The sequence below is a fragment of the Vipera ursinii genome (assembly GCF_947247035.1).
Source record: "Vipera ursinii genome assembly, chromosome: 1".
NCBI classification, from domain to species: domain Eukaryota; kingdom Metazoa; phylum Chordata; class Lepidosauria; order Squamata; family Viperidae; genus Vipera; species Vipera ursinii.
In genome coordinates, this window is record NC_139512.1 from 147,909,293 (window position 1) to 147,936,626 (window position 27,334).

The following is a 27,334-nucleotide window of genomic DNA, read 5'->3' on the forward strand; positions in this document are numbered from 1 at the left end:
GCTCCACCAAGGCTTTTCTTGTGTGGGACAACTGGGAAGCGGTTGAAATGAGTTCTGGGTTGATACATAAATATGCCAAATTCCTTTGAACCTAGGGCTTATTAATGTATTGAGAGCTTTTCTGTAGAGCTGCCTATTTAATGCAACTGGAATAAATCTGCTTGGCCCAAGGGCAGCATCTACTTTATTTTGTCAAATAGCCCAGGATTTGGTTTCCAGCTTCAGTTCTAATAAAATTTGCCATCTTGGTAAGGGAACGTGCTATAAACTAGTTTGTAGATTCAGTCATATAAAAATTCAGAACGGGGAACCGCAGGATTAGTAAAGCATGGCTTTTCTTAACTTGCGGGGGTCCTTCAGCAACTGCAGCATCATCCACCAAAAAAAAGAAAAGAAAAGAATTGCCACCGTTCCGCGTAAAAGGGGTGAAAGGACTACAAGTCATTCTTGACTTAATGACCACAATTGAAGCCAAAATTTATATTACTAAGTGAGTCAGTTGCTAAATGAGTTTGCCTGCGTTTTACGACCTTTCTTGCCACAGCTGTTAAGGAAATCACTGCAGTTGTTAAGTGACTCTGGCTTCCCCACTGTCAGAAGGTTGCAAAAGGTGATCACATGATCCAGGGACACGGCCACCATCATAAATATGAACCAGTTGCCAAGCATTTGAATTTTGATCACATGCCCATGGCGGGTTGCTGCAATCATCGTAAATGTGGAAAACGGTCATAAGTCACTTTTTCCAGTGCTGTTTTAACTTTGAGGGTCACTATAAACAAATGATTGTAAGTTGAAGACTACCTGTATCCAGTGGTGGGATTCAGATATGTGAGCAACCAGTTCTCTGCGTGGATGCCGCTTCCGGAAGTCCATCCTGGGCCTGGGCAACAAAAAATCGGCTACCGGTTCAGCCGAAGTGGTGCGAACCAGCTGAATCCCACCTCTGCCTGTATGGTATATATAAAAACAAAGTTGCTGGTTCTGTTTTATCAAGAGAGAGATTGGAGATGCCTAATGCTGGTCTTTTATCTCCCAATTTTAGATAAAAATCGAGAGGGTGTCTGTACATAAGTGGGACATATTAGCTTACTTATTCATCATATACTCATTGTCTACCTCCATCTTTGGCTTATTCTCACAGTCATCCAATATTTGTGATTTCTTTCAAATGCAATTGCTCCCTAGATATGGCATTCTAAGACTACTGATTTCATCCTAGAGGTTGATAAATCAAGGAATGTCCCTGTATAATAAATAAATATGCAATGCTGAAATGTAAATGTATGTATTAATTTAAGCAGTCGGTTCTTACCTCTGGTGTCGGTCTGAGTCTTGTTAAAGAAAATGCACGTCATGTCATTAACAGTTACTCATCTCTTTGGAAAAGTACTTTGACATCATCTGGGGGAAATGATAAATAGTTTTAAAGGCATTTTATGTGTAGACGTACCTTTGATTTAATTAATTTAATGTTAATACACTGCAAGCATTTCCCATCGGGTTTTTAAATTTTTATATTCTTCATTAATAGTCCCAGTGTTCTCTCTGCACTCATTAAATTTATTCTTCCAATGCATGTTTTCACTTAAGCAAGAGACTGTATGGCTTTTTCTCACCCCAGCGATACTAGCATGTAGTCTCTTCATAATTTTAAACCTCAATCCAGTGGGTGTTGCTTTTAGATTGACTGTCATTCTGCCTGTCAGAAAAATGGAAAAAACAGGCACTTGATCCAAAGAGTCAATTGCTGCAATCAGAGCCTAAGCTATGCGTTCAGTTCCCTAATCAGTCATTAACTTGAAATGCTAAAAAGAAGTATGGATAACAGAGATACAAAGGATAAAGAGCTAACAGTTCTCCAGATGCTGAACTATATTAGCCCCAGTAGCCTCAACCAGCACGACCAGTAAGACTGGTGGCTGGAATCGTAGTTCAGAAGCTCAGAAATGGGCAGTGGCTCCTCTTCCCGGTTGTATGTCAAGCTTTTTGATTCCTCTGAAGCAGTGGATAAATGCTAAATATTATTATTAGATGGTGAATGGTGGATATTATTATTGACATCTGGAATTTCATCCATGTTAAATTTTGGAATCAATCTATTAGGCAGCCGAACCCTGGTAGTTATTCGAAATAAAGTGAGCAAGGCGGTAATATATGAAAGTTAACCCTTCTCTCGGGTTCTGGCTCCTGTAGCTAAGTCAGTGGCAGGCGAAACAAATGAAAATTGTCTCCCAGCAGCCTTTTCAAAAACGTACTCAATCTACAGTTCAGATTCTTTTAAGGCAATTTAGAAACCTCATTTTGAAACTTGTCCAAAGTTGTTTTTTTTTTTAAAAAAAAAATAGTTTGAGTCTGTATATTAAATTTCTTAGTTTCCTGGCTTCTTTAAATCAATAGTGATTTCATTTTGAAAAAGTAATTACTTATCTGCCATAGTTTACCTTGCACAAGTCCATGTTGACACCTACTTTTTAAGCTGTTCCTCTCCAAATGTATCCTTAAGCTATATATAAATATCATCTCAAAGACTTAGTGTAGAAGTTAGACTTCGAGTGTATATAATTGTCATTATCTCTCTGAGGAGCATCTCATGCATATTTTTCTGTTACCCAGACCTGTGCAGGGGGAAAAAATACAATTATCTATAATGAATAAGAATAATATAATCTTTCTGTATTTTGATATTTCTAATATTTTAATCATGTTGTTTATTGATGTATATATTTATCTGTTATATTAAGGAACTGCCCATCTCTCTCATAGAGGCAGATATACTCCCCCCATTGTATATAATGTATACAAGTGATTTTGGTATAACCCCAATCCCTCCTAGCACTCCTACCCACTACTAGTTGGGTAGTGAAACGTGTGCAAGAAATCAACCAAACTGGGAAAACACAAAGGATCCCACAGTATTGCTACTTTAAAAATTGTATTAGTACCATCTTGGCTGAACTAATTCTTTCCATCACAGTAGAGTTAGTTCTGTGCACTAAGCAATGGCTGTTGAAGGTTATAATCCATGTAACTCAGGTGGTTCTTTTTCTTTTAAAACCCCCTTCTCAGTGGTGGGATTCAGCCGGTTCGCACCACTTCGGCAGAAACGATAGCTGTTTTTTTTGTTGCCCAGGCCCAAAATGGACTTCCGGAAGCAGCATCCACACAGAGAACCGGTTGTTTACATATTTGAATCCCACCACTGTCCCTTCTCCTTAAAAAGCATGGAGAGAGAGATTAGCCATTAGCCACCCAAATTATGCCTTTCTCATGGAAATGGAGAACCTTTGGATCCAGTAATAGAAAGCCAACTGCCTCCATTGTAATGCCTTGTTGAAGGAATACTATAAGTAGGAACCATTTGCAGCGGACTTCACTGTGTATGGAAATAGGCTGCCAGGATGGAGGGGCAAGCATGTTCTACCTGCCTTCCATCCTTCCGAGGTCGGTAAAATGAGGACCCAGATTGTTGGGGCCCATATGCTGACTCTGTAAACTGCTTAGAGAGGGCTGTAAAAAACTATGAAACTGTATATACCGTAAGTCAAAGTGCTTATTGCTATTACTAGGACATGAGCACAAATCCAACTTGCTAATAGTAAGGAAAGAGAATGTGGCATAGCAATCTTCTTTCTCATTGGTGCAATTATAGTTCATAAGTGTGCGTGTGTGTTTATGTTCCTTATTTCTGTTAGAAACATTATAGGAATAAACAGTGGGATGCTCTCTTAACCTGCTGGTACCTTTCTGAAAACACTTGGCTGGCCTCTGTCACAAAGTATTAAAGAAAATGGAAAACAAATGATTTGGCCAAGATCAGAACCAGAGTTTAGATCATGAATTAATCATTTGATTCCCCATTTGATGCTACTACTAAATACCTCTTTCACAGAAGGCAAACCAATTAATTTCTCACATATAACTGGCCCCAAATGGCGTTCCTTCCAATTAATGTGCACCTTCAATATATATTATTTATACATTTCCGCTCATCTAATTCTCTGAGTATTTTATTTGAGAAAGTGTTCATTTCCCTTAATCTTGTCCCCAGAGCAAAGAATAACAACAGTAAATAATAATTATTATATGGAAAAAGAAATCCACTGTTATATTAATCATGACTGGGAGCCTTGGAGCAATATCTAAGTTCAAATTTTGAGTTTATAAGACCTGAATATATATATATATATATATATATATAAATATATATATATATATATATATATATATATATATATATATATATATATATAAATAAACACCTTGCTTGGAACTGCCTATATCCTTAGGCACTATCTTAATAATTCTTAGGTCTTTAATTAGGACTTGAATTATTAAGTTTTCACCAGTGTTAGATTGTGAATCTAACTGCAGATTACTCATCATCATCATGTCACCCCTGGTTTTTGTCTTAAGGCCTTGTGTGATCAAGAAGGATTTTAATAATTTGGAGAAAGAGAAATTGCCATCCATCTACTGTTAAAGCAGAAGACTACAGATACTTGCTTGAAATTTTGTTCTTGAGAATTTTGTGAATACTTGTGTCCTGTACCACGACACTAACTCCCAAGTACAGTCTGAAGAGATATAATGGATGATTGCATGTGTATTATCTAGGATGTGTCAGCAGGTTCCGAACTTTGAGGAACAATCAGTTTGTGAGCTACATCCCTGAGCTACAGGTGTTCTTCAGCTTGTGTCTCAGGGTCTTCTTGTTTCTCCCTTTTTGCAAGTGACGGTCACACTTGCACCCAGATCTGCTGCAATTTGGGCATGAAACACCTGTCAACATAATATTAGATCCAAATCCATGATTGCAATATTGCCTGTACTCTTCCAATGTCTCTGGTGCACTTTTTAATAACGTAGTACTCATTGCTATTTTGCTTTAAGGAAGCTTTTACAAAGGAACATTTTCAAAGAACCTGGGAAGAAAAAAAAAAAGTAATATTTTTGTTGGCTTCTTCTAGCCCTGACAATATGGGACTTCTTGACCCATCCACTAGTGATGGACGAGTGATTTTCTTCCTGCCATGGCAAAAGATGACTATTGCTGGCACTACTGATACTGCAACTGAAGTTACCCATCACCCGATACCTACAGAAAAAGATATCAACTTCATTTTGACAGAAGTACGCAACTATCTTAGCTGTGATGTTGAAGGTAATTTTCAGTGACATTAAAATGTAATTTTATTCGTCGCTTTAAGGCAGAAATATACAACTTGACCATCACAAGAGCACATGATCCCTGCCTCCCAAAGTTTTTTTTTACCATAATTGTAATAACAGACAGGATCAAAATATATCCTTGAAGAGTAACTGTACTAATTGTGCTTCATTTTACATGTAACTTGTAACTCATATTAAAAACATACTTTTAGAAGTTCCTTTGCATTATGAATGCCTCCCTTGGCTTAGAAGAAATTATATATTTTGATCATTCTCTCCCCCTCCCCCCCACTTCCATCAGTAAGTTGGAAGAAAGACTTTCATTGGAACTCCACAGTGTTAAATGAGTTCTGCTAATAGGAGGTACCAGTTACATGCACACAAAAGACATACACTGGCCGCAGTTCTGCCCTTCTCTTTATTTATGATGCTTCCATAGTATCAATGGAGATACCTTATCAATTAGGATCTTCTGCAGGGAATATCTGTGCTATCAGCACTTCTGTGAAGGGTAAACGGCTTTGTTTATGAGTCTGAATCCTGGTTTTTCATATCTAAACTCCACAGCACAGCCCTGCTACCACATTGAATAATTGCAGCATGCACCAATTCACTTTTCTTGCATAGCCAATCTATTAAAAGAGTCAGGATTTACAGCACTGGATTTCTGTCATGTCCTTTTTATTCTAAACCAAGATGACACAACTTGAAGAACCTAGTGTTGCATGTGACTCTCAAAAAGCCTTTAATTTTCAATGTGGCAAAACCTAATTTTAATTGAATTAAGATGTAAGTTAAGGTTAGTCCCTATTAACTTTTAAAAATGTGGTCCCATCACATTCCTTAGAAAACCACTTCCCTCTCACCTGCCATTGTTTCGTTTTTTTAAAAAAATGGCTTAGTTTGAGGAACGCACCTTTCCACTGTGTTCTAAAGTGATTTTTTAATAAAATACATTCTTTCTCCTCCTTCACTCCCTGAAGAGCCTTGGTGGAGCAGTGGGCTAATGCCTCCTTAAGTAGCACCAGCTTCCTGCAATTAGTGCAGGTTCGCATCCCACCAGGCTCAAGGTTGACTCAGCCTTCCATCCTTCCGAGGTAGGTAAAATGAGGACCCAGATTGTTGGGGGCAATTAAGCTGACTTTGTAATAATGCCGCTTGGGGTGTGTGTGAAAGCCCTAACAAGCAGGCATATACATAGAATGAAGGCTACTGCTAAGCACATTGGTTTGTGCTTAAATTGTAAGCCACCCTGAGTCTTCGGAGAAGGGCGGGATATAAATGGGATTAAAAAATTTTTTATAAAACTCATAGAAAACAAATTGAACTTTGTCATTTGTTTATTTAAGTAGAGATGCACCCTAAATGATTTTCTAGTGGTTTGTCCTTCCAGAATGAGATTTGATAACTGGGAGACCTGAACAGATTTCATTACCAAGTTCCTTAATCATCCAGCTCCTTTAAAGTGATTCTCTAAAAAGATTCAGACTCTGACCTGCCCTTTGTAAATTTATACTCATAATCGTAATCTTTTTTTTTTAAATAAAAAAGACTGAACATTCTAGATTGCTTGTTTGTTCTTCCTTGAAATGGATAATTGATAGTTCTGTTATTGTTGTAGCCATTAAAGGAAAATGGTCTACAGGAGGAGGAGGGGAGAAAACCCATTATCATTAGGGCCTTTCTTGCAAAAATTAATAAAAGAGCTGAAGTTTGTCAGGCAAGGTGGTTGGTTCTACTAGGCTACAGCTTGGAGAATTGATTAAGGCAGCATTTGTTTGTTGTTTGTTTATTTAATTATTTACAAGGCAGTTCTGCAAAAGTAGTTTTCTTGAGCATTTTAATGCTTTTGAAAGTAACCAACCTGAGCTGTGCACTGTTTTCCTCGTGTGTAATTAGTCGTGTTTATAGATTGTCTGTTAGAGAATTAGCAATTGTGCTGGCCGTATCAACTCACGGCAGACCTGCCTTTTTGCTGCCAAAGACAGTGGCAGGGTTATCAACTTACACAGGCTTGGATGTGTTCCAGCTGTTTAATTATAGTGTCACACATGCTGCTTTTTCTAGTTTCATTAATTTATAAATGTAATATGGTATCTTATTTCAGTGATTAGCACTTCATTTTGGTGGCCTAAACACCCTGGCAGAACAACATTGATTTCTTAGATTTCTGTTCTTTTGAGATATTTTTACAAGGCATTATTGATTTTTCTGTTAACACCCTTGTGAAAGTATTGTCCTTAAAACAATCCTCCCCACATGCACACTCACACGCAAAAGCCTGTGTAAGAGTTTTTAGTCCACTGAAGGAAGATCACAACGGTAATTTAGACTTCCATGCCTATATTTTATTTATGGGGAATAGGCGGTACATGGATGATAGAGAGCTAAGAGAGAAATAGCCTTGTGTGTTTTTTCTATTTGTTTTACTTTTAAAGAATTACGCGAATGCTTATGTGAGGTGAGAGGTAATTCAGGGGTTGCCAACCGCCGGTCTGTGGACCAGCACCGGACCATGCCATGCCAGAAAGCAGGCTGCACAAACAAGCGAAGCCCCATCCGCGGGATCCAGGCAGCCCACAAAACCACGCCCCCGCCTGGCCACAGAAAAACCTCTCCACAGAACTGGCCCCTGGTGCCCAAACGGTTGGGGGCTGCTGAGTTTATTCATTCAATGGATTAGTAACTCAATAGGAAGCAGGAAAAGGAGATGAATCTGTTTTCGCCACGAAGTACAATATTGTCACGATCATATTCTAGAGATGTCAATAAATAATTGGATCAAGGTATAGTCCATTTTTAGTGTTGCGGTACTAGGCTTCTGCAGACCACTTTATACTATTCCACATAAAGTTGAAGAGCATGAAACACAGAGATTGATCACCTTCTGGGTTGGGACAAAGAAAGAACTTGCATACTGTTGATTGACCTCATGCTCAGCTGTATGGGAGAATTGCACATGTTTTGAAGATTGTATAAATATGTTAATCACACAGGTCAGGTTTTTTTGCAAGGAGAAAAGAAAAAACTGGATAACTTGCTTTTTATTTGCTATGATAGGGTCTTAGAAAGCACCGGCAGCTGTAGCTGCGTGCTTCTTTCTTTTGTTTTTCTTATGTGTATTCACCTTTTCTTCTTCCTTTTCTTGGTTGTGGAAATCATAACTTGCCATTGTCTACCCAAAATCACAAGTGGAGGAAGAAGCACATAAGCCTGTTTTTTTTAAAAAAACAAAGAATACAAAATTGGTGGTCACAGTCTTAGGGCAGTTCCCATTGCCTTTTCCCGAAATTCCAGAAATCCTTGACCAAGCAAGATTTTATTCAATTTGCAATAATATTTTGTTTACATCTCCACACACACACCCCACCCAGCCATCAGCTTGCCACTCAAAAACCATCTATGCAGAGGCAGCAACAGAAATTGCACTAATTACTTTAAAGTGGGTGTAAGGAATCAACCACAGTAGATCTGGGACAGCCTGTAATTGTGGGTAAGTTGAAAGGAGGAAATGGGGAAGTCCATAGCCACTCAGTGAAGGCAACAAAGCAGGGATTTCCTGTATCCAACTTCACATTCCTTCTTTTTTTTTAATACTGACCTTCATAATTTTCTCTAACGTTAATGGCTTCAAACAGAACTGGGGGTGGGGGAGACTCATTAAAAGCATCTTGCCATTTTTCAGACTTTTTCTTTTTGCTATAAACTTTGAGTTTTTTTCATAGGACAGAAGGGAAAAATGATGAAAACCCAACTAGAGAATTATACATAATAGAAAATAAATTCAAAAAGTAAAGAAAACAAAATATTTTTTTTTTCAGTCTGGTTCTTTGGGTGGAAAATTTGGGTGGATCCTTGTTTGATATTCTTAGGCTTTCCTCTTCAATTTGGATGCTACATTTCTTTCCCCATCCTAAGAAAAACGCATTAGTATTTTTTTATGTTACTCTGAAATATGAGTAACTAGAAACAATCTAGAAGAAGTAAACTACAGAGAAAAATGATGGATGAGCCTTTCTTTCTTTTCCTCAGTGACATGTGAAAATAAACTGCTCCTGTGTTATCTCTGTGACCCCTTGAGGTGGTCTACAGGAAGCCAGATAACTTTAGTCTTTAAAAAAAAAACCAAGGAAGAGAATTTAAAGAGTAAAAACAGCAATTTCAAATTTTTTGACCTTTCTGAACTGCAAAGTGTGCCTGACAAATTCTGCCTCTTTCCGCAGAGAATGATGACAGTACTCTTTCCTGAGGTTTTGGCCAAATAAAATAATGAACAATTGCAGTCTAGTTCATAAAAATCATCCTATAAAGTTCCTGGCCAGGCAGATTGCATTTTCCACATAGTAAGATTTATGAATTCACTGTTTAACTTGATTTTTCCCTGGAGGCTAAAATGCTTTGTTTATACATGTTGACGTTGAGTTGCAGTCCATTTTCACAAATTCAGAATTTACAATGGTGTTTTCCTAAGTTAGCAACTATTAACTTGTGCCATGCAATGTAGTTAGGTCTTTGAATTATTTAAATACAAATTGTGAGGAAGCTTTGGGGATATTGATTTAAGAGTTCCTGATAATAGTTAGTGATCTTGTATAGATGATACTTGTCCCAAACAATGAGGATATAAACTCAAAACAATAAGGAGAATTCTCAAGCACTGAATTAGGTAGAAGATCCTAAATTTAAAAATGTATCAAGAACTATTTGTAAACATAATGTCCAAATCTTCATGGATAGAGCTATGTGAATGAGACGTTTGGCATAAGTAAGCTGTATGTGTAATTACTAAACAATAGAGGAAAGCTAAATATATAATTAATTGCTTAGCCAGGGATGAGTCAAGGCTGAATCATAAAAAAATACCTGTTGTAAAAGGAAAATCTTATTAAGTATCCCAATATTGAGGTTGCCAGATTCTGAGATTTAGGACATTGTGATTTTTGCTTTCCTTTGGCCAGACTTCAAGTTACCTCACTGGCACCTCTTTTTTTCCTCAGAAAACCTGTTTTTAAGCTTTATTACCAAACTCCTATAATTTTGTCTTCTGCTTAATTATTTGTTAAATTGAATCAAAAGATGGAACTTGTACTGAGTTTGTATCTCTCTTTCACTCTGCCTTTCTTCATTAAAATTTGTTGGAACTAACAGTATTCTTTCCCCAAGACGACATTTTAAAAGTTGTGATTACGTTCTAACCTGGCAGCATTTAAATCATATATTATTTTGAAATCCTTTCCTCAGATGGTATTTCTGATTTTTTTTTGTTTTCTTATTTTTTTCCCCAATTACAGTGAGGAGAGGAGATGTTCTGGCAGCATGGAGTGGGATCCGTCCCCTTGTGACGGATCCCAATTCTAAAGACACACAGTCCATATCTCGAAATCATGTGGTGCATGTTAGCGACAGCGGCCTTGTGACTATCGCAGGTACTAGGATGTTGCTTCTAATTCTTTTCTTTCTTGTTGGAATTATTTCTTAGTGATATGAAGGAAACTGGTCAGATACATACGCTGTGGTTCTCAGTTCTGAAATATTAGAAGAAGATTTGGAAAACTGATGCCCTCTAAATAACGTGGATGCCAGATCTCATCAGCTTTCTCCAATAAGTGTAGTGTTGTGTTAGGATTGCAGGTGCCTTGTCTTCCTGTACAATAGAACTATTTCATTCTAAGAGCTTTAGTTGGTGTGTTTTTAAATAAAGGCTTAAGGGATCAATTTTTATACACTAACTGTATTTTGTTGATACTCCCAGGTGGGAAGTGGACAACCTATCGCTCAATGGCCCAGGATACCATTGATGTTGCAGTAAAAACTCATAACCTTCAGGCCGGTTCCTGTAAAACTGTAGGACTACTCCTGCAGGGTGCAGAGGGTTGGAGCCCCACCCTTTATATCCGCCTGGTTCAAGATTATGGACTTGAAAATGAGGTGAGTTTGTTGTTTACTTAGGTTAATCTACAGAATTCTGTGCTGAAGGGTACGAATGGAACTTTCTTGACTCTGAAGTTCCATCCCCTTGAATAGTATGAAATAGAAGCAGAGGAATAATTCACCCAAAATGAGTGGAGGCAGTTTCTATAAATATGATTGCGGACCGTGACATAAATAGAGACCAAAGGGAGTGAGTAAAGCCCCAAGTTGTGAGTCAGCTCACTACTTGGTGAGTGCTCTGAGGACAGCAAAGCAGTCAAAAGAGAAGTAGAAGAAGTGGAATAAAGAGAAATGGTGATTGAGAAGAACCATTGTAGAAAGCAAGGAGAGGACGAAACAAACACTTGATGAAAAGGTAGATAGATTACCTTAAATCAAAATTCTTTGTATCTTGCCTTTATAGCTCAGTACAGATCTTAGTTCATTGGAAGAAAGGATTTTAAAAAAAAATATTCAAAGGGGTTAGGGATTATCTACAAATCACATTATCGATTACTTTTTAAATTTTTAACTATTCATAGTCTGCACGCTTATTATTCTTGATTTGTTGGCTTTTTGCCTTTGATACCATCTTGGATTGGCTGTTGAATCACAGACAAGGGGAGAGCTTTCAAGGATGACTCCTAACAAGATGGAGGTCGCTTCCAAAAGGCATCAGTCTCTTAACTTCTTCTCAATTCTACAGGTTGCTCAACATCTTGCAAATACATTTGGGGACAAGGCTTTTGAAGTGGCAAAAGTAGCCCAGGTCACTGGGAAGAGGTGGCCTATTGTTGGGAAACGTCTTGTCTCAGAGTTTCCATATATTGAGTCAGAGGTACAAAACGTTTTGTATTGCTGCTTCTCTTCTTCCTCCTTTCTTGCATTTGGTTTGAAGGTTCTGTTTGTTTCTTGCCATATAAATTTGGAAGCTTCATTTATCTCGTGTAATCACCAAGGAAAAAAAAGGCTTGTTTTATTCTGACATTAATAGCAAATTCTGAAATATTTTTACTCTGTCATGGCAGAGTACACCTGAAAGGTATATACATGCAGTGACCAGTAGGAAATCAGTCAATCTCACCAGAATCATGAGAAGCATGGGGACCAAAAAAACATCTAGAAAAAGGAATCAGTAGGATATCCAAAGGTGTTTTTCCAAAAGGCAGCTGGACTTTCTTGGGTTTTTTTCTTTGAGAACGTTTCGCTTCTCATCCAAGAAGCTTCTTTGGCAGAAGGTAAAAGATTGGAGAAGTTTAGATCAGGGGTCCCCAACCCCCAGGCCACAGTCCAGTACCAGGCTGTGGTCCCATTCAAAATCAGGCCTCAACGAGCAGTGGGCAAGCACATGCACACACATGCAGCTCCACTAGGTGAGAGTGTGTGCGTGCGAAGCTCCATTTGTGCAAGCAATGTGTGCCTACTGCTTGCGCACATAGAGTGCACACGGACTTCCCCACCGCTCACGTGGAAGTTGGAAAGATTAGGGACCGCTGGTTTAGATATTTACGTGTAAGGTTAAAACTTCTCCCCGAAACATACAAGTTTGCTCAATCAATGTGGGGAGAGAGACCTCTTGTAACGGGCGAAAAGTTGGGTTAAGTAGCCTAGATAAATTGCTCTAGAGTAAAAATGGTGGTAGATAATTCCAACATGGATTGTTATCAGATTAACCTAGCATGTAATTTCTTTTGTGTAAATTTCTCAGACTGAAGCTGTTATTCTTTTTCAAAACATTTTAGATCGAGTATGCCATCGGTGAATATGCTTGCACTGCAGTGGACATAATTGCGCGTCGCACTCGTTTGGCTTTTCTGAATGTCCAAGCTGCCGACGAAGCCTTACCAAGAATCGTTGAGATATTGGGCAAGAAACTGAGATGGAGTGAACAGAAGAAGAAGGTACTGAAGAGGCTCCCAGTTTCCTAATCAGAAAAAGCTTATGAGAATGTTTCCAAGGAGTTACTTGACTTTGGTGGAAAGTTTTCTCAGTAACCAAGGGCTGCGTGATGGTTCATGTTTCTGGACAAAGTAAGGGAGGCTCATATGCAACCTCCCACCCCCCCTACACACACATACGCTCAGTCATATAGAGTTGACTGAATGCTGTGGGCTCCATCAAAGGGACTGTTCATATGTATCACTAGTCATTACTTTTGGTTAATAGGTTTTGTTTTGTTTTTTGACTTGGAACTTGAGTTAGCAGTTCTTACATTGAACATTGAACCCTGATCCACTTCTTCTTGCTGTAATGTACGGATCAGAGCCTGCTACGGCATAGGTGACCAACGATGGTTAAAAAAATACTGAAAATTATGTGTGCAGTATGCCAATCTCCCAGCTCAGCTCTTTACCACACAGTCTTGTTTTGAAAAATGGGAGACCCCCCCCACTCCTTGCAGGAACTCTCTTCCCACCATAAACAGCACGCACGTATCTGTAGGAAAAACAAAGCCCTGTGCAGATATGATTAAAGTAAGGAAATGAATGCCCAGAAGTTACAGGCCAAGTATTTCTCCCTCCCTCCCCCCCCACCCCGAAATGCATACACCTGTAGTTCTCCTCAGTGCTTTTTTTGTAAAAAAAAAAAAAGGTGCCGGAACTCACACACATCATACAACCCACCTTGCCTACCCAACAAGGTTTCATCCAAAAAAAGGTGCCGGAACTCCGTTCTGGGCGTTCTATGAGAAAAAAGCCCTGATTCTCCTAAACCAGGGGTCGGCAACTTCGGCTCTTTTATGACTCGTGGACTTCAACTCCCAGAATTCCTGAGCCAGCATAGCTGGCTCAGGAATTCTGGGAGTTGAAGTCCACGAGTCATAAAAGAGCCGAAGTTGCCGACCCCTGTCCTAAACAAACATCCACAAATGTAGCATTGAGGGCTTGTTGAGAAGCCCTTCACGCAGGCAGCAATGTGCACGCTGGCTTCAGCACGAGAGAGATAACTGGTGTTGCAAAGTACTTTTTTTTTTTTTACCCTGACTATTTGAAAAGGAGTTCTTGGGTCTTATTCCCAGTCTTTTGAAAATAAAAGATGCAGTCTTACCTGGCCTGCATGCTGTGCTGAGGGCTCCTTTCTCCCAGCTGGATAGCTGCTTTCAGTTATAGGTGCCTGTTTTCAAGTGCAGGATTTTGAGCATAAAAGGCAGCATAAAGCAGACAATGATAAAAGGTGTGTGTGTGTGTGGGGGGGTGGCCTTTCTTCAAATGTCCCTCTCTGCTTACTGAGATCATGAAGGAGGTTCACCTACAGTTGCCATGAGCTCATCTGGCTGTCAGCCAGAATCAAGCCAACTCTTTTGTCGCTTAGCTTCCTTGGAACACATTCCCTGCATGGCGAGGGGCCATTAGCTTTTAGGAAGGCGGTTAACATCACCCCTTTTTGTACTGAGCCAGACTGTTGATTTGAATCTAATTTGTTTTGCTTGTTATGTTTTGCTTGTTATGTTTTGCTTGTTACGTTTTCATTGCTTTCGAAACCATCTTTTAAGTCAGGGGTCCCCGACCCCAGGGCTAGGGCTCATTCCCAGGCTGCGGCCTATTCAGAAGCGGGCCACGCAAGCGGCGGACAAGCACACGGCCGCAGCAGCTCCGTTGGCACGAGCGGCGGACCCCATTTACGCAGGAAGCCCTATTTACGCAAGCGGGTAGTGTGCTCCCGCTGCTCGCACAAATGGAGTTTCGCGCATGAGCACCCAGGCCCGCCCACTGCTTGCACGGAACCGATCCCCGCCCGGTATACAAAGCTGGAAAGGTTGGAGACCCCTGTCTCTGACCTTTTTATTTTAATAAAAATGTATTGAAATTTTAATGCAATTTATTTTTAATATTTGTTTTGTTTGTAAACATTGGGAACTTCTAGTAGAGGAAGGAAGGCGCGAGCTTGCCATTTCCAAATTATTGGCTCCATCATTACCGTGCTGCCTGAAGAGAGTAATCAGCACGTGCCATAAGCCTACAAGAACTTAAACGCATTAAACATCTCACTTAGGGCATTCATTGTACTAAAAGTTAAAGGCCATCTCCTGGCCCCTTTGTCTGCAAGTGCAAGGCTTGCTGACATCGCTGTGAGTTGCATGTATGGATTAAGGGCATGAAACATCCCTAAAAATTCTTTACCTTGCACGTCTCCCGGGGTAATTATCACTTGATAATCAACACTTGTACCACCAAACCAGTGATCTAGCTGAAGCATGAAATGCTGCCTAATCTTAATTACCTTGTTCACCTTTAAGCACTTTTTGGTCATCAACTGCTGATATTCCTCTAAGGACCAGCAATTACAATTAAGTGAAAGGAGCCAATAAAACATTCCAGCAAAGGGGAAATTCAGAATGTAAATATTTGCTGTTACCCTAGAGCTCAGGTTGTGTGCTCTCCCTCTTAGGAAGAGCTTGCCACGGCAAAAAGGTTCCTGTACTATGAAATGGGCTACAAGGCAAGGTCGGAGCAACTGACAGATCGGAGTGAAATCACTTTATCCCCAGGAGATATTGACAGGTAACTTACACAGGGCAAATGACTGCTACTTAGTTTCCAGGGATTTGGATGTATCATATGAGGTATCTGAAATGGGGGTCATCAGCCCTGCGAGCTGAGTTGTGCTTGATTTATGTATTTGCCCATATCCTGATTCCTCCCCCCCCCCCCGGTATATTTGAATGATATTATCCCCTCTCTGAGAAATTCATACATAATTGTATTTTCATCCTGGGTCAGAAAAAGGTAGAGGCCATTAAACTATTTTTTATTTCTTTGTATCCCTCCTTTATTATTTTTGCAAATAACTCAAGGCAGCAAACATTTACCTTCCGTCTCCTGTCTTCCCCACAACGACCCTGTGAGGTAGATTGGACAGAGAGAGAGAGAGAGAGAGAGAGAGAGAGAGAGAGAGACTGGCCCAAGGTCACTCAGATGGTTTTCGTGACTACGGCGGGATTGGAACTCACGGTCTCCCAGTTTTTAGCCTGGCGTTAAAATTTCTGTTGCTAAGCAAGGCAGCTGTTAAGTGAGTCACACCTGAATGGCTATAGGCAAAAGACTTTCCCCACCCTTCATTTTAAGATTTGTTTAATTTGTCCATGCCAAGATTGGATTTGGCTGTCCTTGGGTGTGGAACCATGTCTTCCATAGGAATATAGCATGCCTGGATGAGGAATTCTGGGAGTTGAAGTCCACAAGTCATAAAAGGGCCAAGTTTGAAGACCTGTGGAGTATAGCATCTCTTTGGCTTTTGCAGTGGAAAGTAATAGCATTATAAGAAGGGAAGTTTGAGGGAGTTGAGGTGTGCATTGATCAAGCCAGTTGAAAATCCTTTTTTATGTCTTAAGTGAGGTTTTTCTTTGCTGGTTTAAAATTGCTTGTGCAGTATGTCAGGGTATAGCTTTTTCATGCATTATCTATGTTGCAGGTATAAAAAAAGATTCCACATGTTTGACAAAGATTGCAAAGGTTTTATTACTATATTGGATGTGCAGCGTGTGCTAGAGGTAACATTTCACTTTGTTCTTTTTTTTTAATTCATTGGAATTGCCTGGCATGATATTAATAGTGTGTTTTTAATCCAGCCTTGTGAGATTTTTTTTCTCCCTTTCATATATTTTATAGAGCATCAACCTTCAAATTAATGAAAGTGCACTCCATGAGATTTTGAATGAAGTGGATTTGAACAAAAATGGGCAGGTTGAGCTCAACGAGTTTTTGCAAGTGAGTACTTCTTTTAATTTATACACGTATATCTATATCAATCTAATATAATGGTATAAAAAAAAGCCTCGCAATACTCATAATGTTCAGTTCATTAATATTGGAGGGGAAAGTGTACAGGCATTAATTTCTGGCAGATATTAGTCTAAAATGGAAGCCACACCTTAGCTTATGCAAAATGGAAAGTATTTCTTTGATTCAGTTAGAGGAAATCAAATCAGTCAAATGAATTACCTTCTGTCACTAAAACATAACACACATCGAATGTCTGCATATTAAATAACAATAACAATAGTAGAGTTGGAAGGGACCTTGGAGGTCATCTAGTCCAACCCCCTGCTCAGGCAGGAAACCCTATACCATTTCAGACAAGCGGTTGTCCAGTCTCTTCTTACACCTATTTATGCTGCATCCCGTTAGCTCTGTTAACTTGCATGTATACCAGATATGAAGCTATTTTGGACAGGTAGGAGAGAGGCTCATATGTCGGGCTGATCTTATGGTGTGAGGCCTCTGCTGTTAGCTGCACAGTATTATAGAAGTATGAAAGAGGGAGAATTGCCCCAAATACCAAAAATAAAAGTGGTGAAATTATTTCAGGTCATCGTCTGGAAAAGGTAAAGCAGGAAGGCTTTCAGGCTTTCTTGTCAGACTTTATTAAAATCTGACCTTTACCTTGTTACTTGGAATCTTTGAAAGATTCCTTATAAGCAGGAATTGTCCAGTCAGAGGAAAGTATAGAATCAGTTGCTCCTGATCCCACTTTGGGGCTATTACTCATAGTGTTGCTATTCAGGATAGGAACTTTCAGTAGTTAACACCCAGTTTGGGGAACTTTTCTACAGTACAGTTGTAGCTAGTGCTAAGTACGGCATTGGGCAAAATGTTGCATTTTTGGTTTCTGAATATATTAATCAACACTTTAGATTTTGAATTGCTCCAGCAATTTCTGCCTTTTTTTTAAGCACCAGTCAATTTTCACCTTCCTTTTCTGACTCTGCTCAACCAGGGTTTGTTTTTTTTGTCAGTGTTGTTTTTCACTACTATTTTTAAATTTATCACCTGTTAAAATGGGTTATAAAACAATAAGCCCATCTAAAAAGTAGCAGTTAAAAAAAACCCTGTAAAAACAAGAAAAGAGGCACAGCAGCATAAATTCACCTCTATGTTCTAGGAATAGAAATGAGTCTCCAGATGGTGCCAAAAACTTGGCAAAGCTTGTTATAACCGTACAATTGGAGGGTTCTCCAAACAGAGTGTATCTAAATAATTATCGCCTATATTGAAGTTCTGTCCTGAATTGGACTGATACCCACAAGTGGGATCATTAGCAATAGGAACAATAATTTACATTTTCCTCTGAGAAACCTTCAGTTCGTCATTTTACTGCGAGGTTTTTAAAAATAAGTCTGTAAATCATTAAAATGCAAGTTGGAGGGAAATTTACCCTTCTAGAGCCAACAATGTCCTCTGTTGAAGAAACAAGACTTTCTTCCTGTGGTAAAAAAAATAAGTTTTGCATTGTTGTTGCTGTTTGGCTCTTGGTTTAGCCCGACTCATTGTCATGCATTGTATTCTCTCTAAGAACAGCTACTTAAATTGCTGTATATTTTTATTTTTTATTTATTTATTTTAATTCCATTTATATCCCGCCCTTCTCCGAAGACTCAGGGCGGCTTACAAGCTTAGCAGTAGCCTTCATTCTATGTATATGCCTGCTTATTAGGGCTTTCACAAACACCCCCAAGCGGCATTATTACAAAGTCAGCTTATTGCCCCCAACAATCTGGGTCCTCATTTTACCTACCTCAGAAGGATGGAAGGCTGAGTCAACCTTGAGCCTGGTGGGACTCGAACCTGCACTAATTGCAGGCAGCTGATGTTACTTAAGGAGGCATTAGCCCACTGCTCCACCAAGGCATATGTCCCTCCCCTTAACCTCTAATGATATATAAAATATGAAATTTGGAATTGTGCATCCAGTTTAGGTTGCCATGATATAAAAATGAGGTTGAGACTCTAGAAAGAGTACAGAGAAGAGTAACAAAGAGTTTAGGGGACTGGAGATTAAACATATAAGGAACGTTTGCTGGAATTGAGTATGTCTAGTTTAATGAAAAGAAGGATGAGGGGTGACATGACGGCAGTGTTCCAATATCTCAGGAGTTGCCACAAAGAAGAAGGAGCCAAGCTATTCTCTCTTGTCCTGAAGGCAGGAGAAGAAGCAATGGATGAAAACTAATCAAGGAGAGAAGCAACCTAGAACTAAGGAGAAATTTCCTGATAGAACAATTAAATCAGTGGAACGACTTGCTTCCAGAAGTTGTGGTTTCTCCAACACTGGAGATTTTAAAGAAGAGATTGGACAACCATTTGTCTGAAATGGTATGGGGTTTGCTGCTTGAGCAGGGAGTTGGACTAGAAGACCTCCAATATGTCTTCCAACTCTGTTATTCTGTTAGTAAATGATATAATATAGTGTACCGTGTAGTATAATAATATGTCTGGTCCCGCCTTAGACATGAAAGCTGACTGGGTGACTTTGGGTTAGTCCTTCATTCTCAACCCAACCTACCCCATAGGTTTGTTACTGTGGGAAAATAGGAGAAGGAAGGTGTGTTGGATATATTTGCCACCCTGAGTTATTGGTAAAAAAGTAATAAGGCGGGGAGGATAAAAATCAATAAATACCTCTTATATCAGGGAGTGTGAAGCATTTGGCATGTGTATTGGGAATTGGTTGGGCTCCAGTATTTCTCAAGTAATGTTCACTTCCCTGCATGTTCCTTCTTTAGTATTTTAATCCTTTTGCCAATCCAACGTGGGCCTTGATCTTTTGTTTGCTCAGTTTGCTCCTGAAGTTGGATATTTGAACCTTGGGAATTACAATTGTTGTCTTCTAGCTTTCGTCTTTCTTTCTTGTGCACCTATTTGCTAATACCTCCTTTTTATAAATTAAAAAAAAGAGGAAGTCAGAACCGCATTATTTTCACTACCGAGGGCATATATTTACTCATTCATATGCAGCAAAATAAAAGTTCCACTAATGTTGAACTCTACCACTTTCCTCTTTTGACTTGGCTGTTTCTTGCCAATAAACAAAAAATGTGATTGCATTCTTTACCGTGGTGGAATTTGAAAGAGTGTAAATGTAAATCTGTGTAAGTGTAACTGTTGAGGCTTAACGTTTTTTTGTTTTTGTTTTTTAAATCAAAAATTGAAATTTTGGTTCGCATAGAAGGAGCAGCTTTGCAATCTGAGAGTGCTTCTTGATCTTCATCCATTGAATTTGTTGCTAGCAACAAAATTGCCTTCGACACCTTTACACTGTAATGTCGAGGGTCCCTTCCTGGTTGATTTGGTGACAATTATCCACACCTTGATTACATTTCCTCAATACTAGAATATGCCCTACATGGGACTACACCTGAAAAATGTAGGAAAGCTACAATTGGTGCAAGATTTTATTTATTTATTTATTTCAGAAAAAGCAAGTCTAGGCAACACAGTGTACAATGCAGCAACTAAGCTACTAGATGGTATGAAACACAGCCATCATTTTATGTCTGCATTGAAAGATCTGCACTAGCTCCCACTTGCTTATTGGTCACTATGTGAGATGTTTGGATTGACGTCTACAATCTTGAGTAGATTGGAGACTGACTATATGAAGGACCACGTCTTTCCTTATAAATCTGTCCATTTGCTAAGACCTTCGTTGGTTGAAGTAGGTTTCTTATTTATTTATTTATTTATTTATTTATTTATTTATTTATTTATTTATTTATTTAATAATATTTATATACCGCCCTTCTTCCGAAGGACTCAGGGCAGTGAACAGGGCAAGAATAAAAGTACAAAGTTACAAAAATTAAAAAAGGATTAAATATATGCCCACTAAAACAGTAAATACAATATTAAAACCCCAATAAAACAACAATAAAAAACCCCACCAATCCCCCATCAGGCCAGGCCGGCTTGTTCGAATAAAAATGTTTTTAGATCGCGACGAAAGGAGCGAAGATCGGGCGCCATCCGGAGCTCAACCGGCAACCGATTCCATAGCTCTGGGGCGCCCACAGAGAAGGATCTCCCCCTGGGGGCCACCAGTCGACATTCTCTGACCGGTGGCACCCTGAGGAGGCCCTCTCTGTGGGAACGCACAGGGCGGAGGGAAGTTGATGCCGGCAGCAGGTGTTCCCTAAGGTACTCCGGACCCCTGCCATGTAGGGCCTTAAACACCATTACCAGTACCTTGAATCTCACCCGGAAGACAACTGGCAACCAATGCAGCTCACGGAGCAGAGGTGTAACATGGGAGTATCGGGAGACTCCCAACACAACTCTCGCGGCTGCATTCTGTACCAGTTGGAGCCTCCGGGTGGTCCTCAAGGGCAGCCCCATGCCACATCAGAGGCAAAAATACAACCAATAGTAATCCTAGGGATCCCCAGTTCTAGATGTGGTGATCTGTGGTTGCCAAAAACCAGCAAAGGGAGGAGAAGATCGGCAAATGAACAGATAGGAAGTCAGTTCGCAGGATGGGGAAGAAAGAGGTATCAGCAGGAGCTTGCAGTACATTTTTATTGCTAAACTATCCTGCTTTTGCGATGACATTGGAATTGAGCTATTCGGTATCATTTGTCCTATAAACTGTTCCATTATTCTGTGAATCAGAGGGGATAATTTAGTGTGAAGTAGAACAAAAGAGCACGTGCCTGTTTTTTCCCCCAAAACTCCTATGTGGCATGATACACATTTGAGGGCTGTAGAGAGACTTGCAAAATCTTTCCAAGTGTCCCTTTGACTCCTTTTATGCAAGCAGCTGCTTATTTGTTTTCAGTTGTTCGCCAGGTTTATTTTTGCAGAGCCTTTCTTGGTCAGGTTTTTCAATTGACTGCCAGGTCCTTCCTGCGCTGTGGCAATGATGAATGCAGAACATGAGATAAATTAATGCTGGGGATTTCGGGTCCATGTCAGCCCTTTCTTCACTGCATGTCACGTTAAACAAACAAGATCAAGGCAAAGGAAAATGGTAATTGTCTCTCTCAAGATGGGCTGCAGATAAAAGCACTGTTGAATCTTAAATGCAGAAATGTGAAAGGAAGGAAGGAGAGAAAGAAAAAGAAAGAAAGAAAGAGCAGCCTGTTCTCTGAACATTTTTGAGAGCAGTTGAAAAATCTGCTGTATGATTTAAATCATGCCAATTATTAAAAAAAAAACCTCACCTAATTGTACGCGCATCTCTTATTTATAGCTCCAAAGCTATAGAATTTACTTTTAAATATTTTTAAGAGCAGTAGTCTCATTTCATGGCCACGTTTCAACCTTCTCCAGGCTTGCTCTTCAATCTGTTAGCTTTCTTCTCCTCAAATTCCTTAGGGAGAGTACGATGCTGGAAAGAGTGCCATATTTGTTTAAGAGGGAGCTTATTTGAATTGGCTGTAATGTAAGAGAGCCCTCCAAATACACGGCCATCAACTTCTAGGATTCTCGGCAGAGGCCATGTTGGCTGGGAATTCTGGGAATTGGCCCATCCATCTGGAAGCGCCCCAGATAGGGGAAGGCTGGTGTAAGAAGTGAAAACTGTTTATCCTGCTGTCTTATTTCCATGGAACTGTCTATCCTTAAAAAGATGTATTTACGTTGCCGCTTCTGATGTTGTAGTTGAAACCATTTTTATTCTGTCGTTCAGGAGAGAGAGAAAAATGTATGTCAGAGTGGTTTACATATCCTTCCCTACCCTTTGGTTTACAAAACAGAAGGAAAAGGAATACAGGGTTTGATGGGGCAAATGGGAAATAAAAATAAAGACGGAGACTGATTCAATATTATAGGGTAGTTACTTTTTTGTTGGGAGGGTAGAAAAAAGCATGTCTCTTTTTGCTCTGTTTTTGTCAAACCGATAAGCTGGATCTTGGTCTTCCTTTTGCCATCTTTTATTTCCAGGAAGTAGGGCAGTTCTCAAGTCATTGGGGCATAAATAATGTTGAAAATTTTTTAGGAAAACTGGACAACATCAAGTTAAGTAGAGATATGCCAAATTATAAGGCAAGGCTTTTAAGCAGGGATGTGGAGATAAAGGTATTGTCTAATAATGCAGTGACGCAGAGTACTGAGTTTAAAGCTTTCTCTGTCTTGCCTCTTTAGCTCATGACTGCTATTCAGAAAGGATATGTATCTGGAAGCCGGCTTGCCGTACTTATGAAAGCAGCTGAGGAAAACATTCAGCAGCGGGAAGTGATTTCAGTGGACCGGAGTTGTGGTGGACTGTGAGTCGGGAGGTGGAGGGGCTTACAGCTATAAAAAGGTGCGCCCCCTGGTTGCCTCTTTCAATGCTGAAAAACATTCCACTGCTTTCAGATGTTTCTGCGTCTCCTCCTTCTGAGCAACTGTGTGCAGAAAGTCACATTGTACAGCTCTCCTTTTTACATTTGTGTGAAGAGTCTACTTGACTGGGGGTCTGTTGAACTGGCTTTCTCTAGAATCTGTGGCAAACAAGACTATGAAAAGAAGAAACAGTCCATCTTTTTTTTTTCCCCTGGGGTAATCCTGGGAGACGAACACTCGAGCCATGGCAAGGGATCCATGTGATAAGCAGACATGAATGTAGATTTCTTTTTTGCATTTATACAAAAGCAAAAATAATTCCTCTTCTACATTAATAGGGTCTCTCCATTCTCCTTCTGCCTTTAGATGCATTAACCAGGCAAAAGTGGACAATGCCAGCATGCCTTTAGTTTAGTATTTTAAAAATGGATTTTTTGGGGTTAAATCTCCAGATACATTTTTCCCCCTCCCCATTCTTTCAGAGAAGTACATTGTGCTAAATATTCATCGCTTGCCTAGAACTTTGGTACAAACATTTTTTATAATGGCCACAGTCTATTAAAAAGCGCATGCCATAAAAATGAGTGATTTATCATGGAGGGGAGTGCTTGCATTTAGAATTTTCATAGACTGTATCCCAAAATAGAAGTATAATGTCCAACCAAGGAATTGCAGTGATACAATTGTAATTCTTCAAAAGTGTCCTAAACGCAAAAAGCCAGCATAAAATAGAAAATAAACATATCAAATGGTGCTTTTTACTTTACAGCAAAAAAAAAAATTGCCATTCCTTCCTTGGTACATTTTATGAATTTAAAAAAAAAGAGCTAAATCCTGTATCATGTGGGTGGTTTTGGTTTGCTCTGAAATTTTCATAAGAAAAAGGTTTCTGAAATCTTATTTTATTTGTGGTAGGTAGGTACCCCATAACTCCTCAGAAAAATAGTGAAGAAATATTAGGCAAGATTACATTACTTTCTTGCTAGGATTGCTGGTTCAGATTTAGGCTATTTTCTAAAAAAAATACTTGTACATATTATTTAAAATGAATTTAGGTAAAAAAAAATGCTTCCAGGTTACAACAATAAATTAATAGCAAAATCACTAAAAGGTGTGCCTTTTGCTATTTAGAAAATAAACTACAGCAAAATACAAACCTAAAAAAGGAACAAAGTCATGTTACCGTGGAAATTTTGTCTTTGTACCTCTGATGGCCTTGCTCATTCGTGGTTTGATACAGGTTTTAATAATAATATTCCAATGCAATTTATAGATCAGTAGGAGTTGTAGTACTTAAACCAGCAGACCCAAATTCTGTCATTTACTTATGTTAGTGTTTCAGTGCAGTGCATTTCTTCACTCTTCGGAGCAACCTATAGGAAAGGGCCCCTTTATAAGGTCTCAGTATAAAAATGAAGTTAAAATTCAGAATTCCTCTATATTGAAAATTTGAATATATTAAGGGCATCTCTTGCTAGAAGTAGACATTGCCCAGCCCAGCCCAGCCATTAGCATGAAGCACTCCTATTTTCTATTTGGAAATTTAGACAGCATGGAAGGAAAGGAGCAAGATCTTCATAAAGGATATTAAAAGGCAGCATTCTAAAATGCCCTCTAGCAAAATTCTCGGCAAACCATTTCCCATATAAGTTACTGCTATGATCAAGAAATGTCAACCCTGTGTTTTATAGGTTAAGAGTAGAGGCAAGAATCTCATCCTCTTTAGGCCTGGAGCACTTCAGAATGACTTGGAATACAGGCCTAAACTGGGCCTGCACTTGACAGTAGGAGATCTCTCTTTGAGTACAAAGAGTTGGGGTATTTTTTGGGGTAGATCTTTCTCCTCCTCCCCTACCTCCCATCACCAACATATATTGGATGATTTTTACATAGCACTTTTCAGTTCGTTCCATTTTGCTTTGACCAAAAAATGCCAAACCTTAACAAAAAGCTATTATAAGTAACTCTTTGAAGATTGCTGAAGTTCGAAGAGGTCCAGAAAAACCATTGAGATGCCGGCCGTTACACATTTAATTAATAATGGATGCAACATTTTTCAGTGTTTGAGGCAAAAGATTAATGGCAGATACATGGAGCCAAGTGCATCTTGTCCGTGTGAAACATTAAGAGTTAAGCAAGCACCCAAAATATAGTGAGGCTGAGGATCATAGGGCTGATACATACTAAGGCAGGGGTGTCAAACTGCCGGCCCACGGGCTTGATGCGTCATGCTGAAACTATGCCCACCCCAGCTGTGGCAGTGGGGAAAAAGTTGTGACATGTCATGTGACATGGCAAGTTTGACCCCCCTGTACTAAGGAGAAAACCCTTACTGGTCACAGTATCTACCATAGTTCTTAGCAAAGAGTTTTAACGAGTATTTGAGTGCACACCTTTACAAATAGACTTCTCTGATAACCAGAAGTTGGAGTAATGCCTAATGTTTGTCCTTAACCCAGCAAAGGTCTCTTCACAGGGTCTGTCATGTTTTCCTACTGATGCCATTACACCATGATCAAAAAGCCATGATTTCTTTTAGGCATCGCCTGCATAAAACAAGTTGAACTGTAGGAAATGTTTTAGCCAACACATCCATCTTCTTCCTATGGGAAGGGAAAGTGTTATTCCCCTACATCATTTTACAGTTGCTCACTTCAGTTAAAAGTAGACTCTCGGAATTACTTGGTTTCTTTGTGATTGTATTTGTTTGTATATTTGGAAGGGGATATACATGAATGTATAGGAAGCACAAAGCTCGTTTTTGTCTAACAGTAATTTAATGTCATACTACTGTACAATTGTTTCAAAAACAAAGAAATACAGGAGCAGGGTGTTCTGTAGTGGTTGTGTGTGGGTATGAATAGGTAAGCACACATTTATCTATGCATATATGCATATGTATACATATACATATACCGCATGTTTTTCCATCTGGCACTTTTATGTATTGTGCTGGGTTATTGTTCAGGATTGGACTGCTAAATACTGTGTTTGAGGCTGGGTTGTCATTTTTATAACTGTCTTGGTGTTTTATTGCCATTATTTATTACTTTTGATATACAGAATGAGCTGCATGCATTTATAGAGCAATAAGAGGATGTATTTAATGTGCCTTGTTTTTAACTGAATAAGATCTGAAAGCATGAATCAATAAAACTGATTAAAATGGTCCACGTTGGCATTTTGATGTTAGTGGCAGTTACGGAAATAAAGTTGATTAGCTCGGAAACCCCACCCCCAGATACCTTCTTTTTTCCTTGATTTCTTTTCTTTGCTTGTGATTAAAAAAAGTTTAAAACAATCCCTTAAACCTCAGTTTTTAAGAAATGATATGAATTCTTGACCTTAACTTTATATCTAGAAGGAAAAATTAAAGAGAAGTCTGTCATGCAGTATTAATAATGGATATTGTCATTGTCGTGTTTTGTTGCTACTACAACATTCCACACTTCTCCTCCTAATAATAATAATAATAATAATAATAATAATAATAATAATAATAAGCAAATGACAGATTGTCTCCTGTTTAGACTTTTTAATTTTTAAAAAATTTTCATTTAACCACCTCTCCTCAGGTGCCACGTTCCCAGCCCACCCTGATGAATTTTATCATGATTAAAATCAATAGAAATAAATGGAAAAGATTACATAATCCATTTTGATCATCTTGCATGTCAGGTTAGCCCAGAGTCGCCAAATCCTGACAAATGTTCTGACATGGAAAAAGGCCATGTATTTTCGGTGAAAGTAAATCAGCAAACCTGTTTATAAATTTTTAATGAAAATGTTATAATTGTCATATTCTTTTATAGTTCCTAATTTACTCTTGGAGTAAGATTTTTTTTTTTGTACACTTTGTAGCCATACATGCATGAGCATGTAATTAAAAAATTCTTGCATCTGGGATACGTGCTTGCCTTGTCACAAACAGACACAACCTTTATTGCATAACAAGTAGCATGACAGAAAAGCATCTTTCCATATCTACCATTTTATCCAAAACTTCCAAAGTTCCACTGCCTTTCTTCTACCAAGCAGTATCTTTATTAAAATGTGTATTAAATTTAGTTTTATTAAATTTATTAATGCTTTTTTTCTGGTGCGACCTCTCAGTAGGAAGAGGTTGCTGTTCTTCGATAGATTTAGAGCCCGTGAAGAATTTAGGATAAAGTGAGCCTATTGAAGTGAATCTGTAATGGGGACTTTAGTTTTCA

The 27,334-nt window shown here is 39.0% G+C and overlaps 1 protein-coding gene across 2 annotated transcripts in view; it reads left to right on the forward strand.

Annotated features, from left to right (window-relative positions):
• The window catches only part of GPD2 (glycerol-3-phosphate dehydrogenase 2), a 95,132-nt gene extending 68,559 nt beyond the window's left edge, over window positions 1–26,573 (forward strand). The window contains exons 11-20 of one of the 2 annotated variants that reach the window (XM_083350451.1): window positions 4,971–5,164; window positions 10,464–10,598; window positions 10,925–11,100; window positions 11,789–11,920; window positions 12,825–12,983; window positions 15,472–15,584; window positions 16,495–16,573; window positions 16,692–16,790; window positions 22,941–23,062; window positions 23,154–26,573. In XM_083350451.1, coding sequence (XP_083206577.1) covers window positions 4,971–5,164; window positions 10,464–10,598; window positions 10,925–11,100; window positions 11,789–11,920; window positions 12,825–12,983; window positions 15,472–15,584; window positions 16,495–16,573; window positions 16,692–16,790; window positions 22,941–23,062; window positions 23,154–23,178 — 1,234 coding nt within the window. In that variant the 3' untranslated portion in view covers window positions 23,179–26,573. Of the gene's footprint in view, window positions 1–4,970; window positions 5,165–10,463; window positions 10,599–10,924; window positions 11,101–11,788; window positions 11,921–12,824; window positions 12,984–15,471; window positions 15,585–16,494; window positions 16,574–16,691; window positions 16,791–22,940 lie in introns of both variants that reach the window. The other variant, XM_083350452.1, reaches the window with a different exon arrangement.
• Window positions 26,574–27,334: the final 761 nt, after the last annotated feature.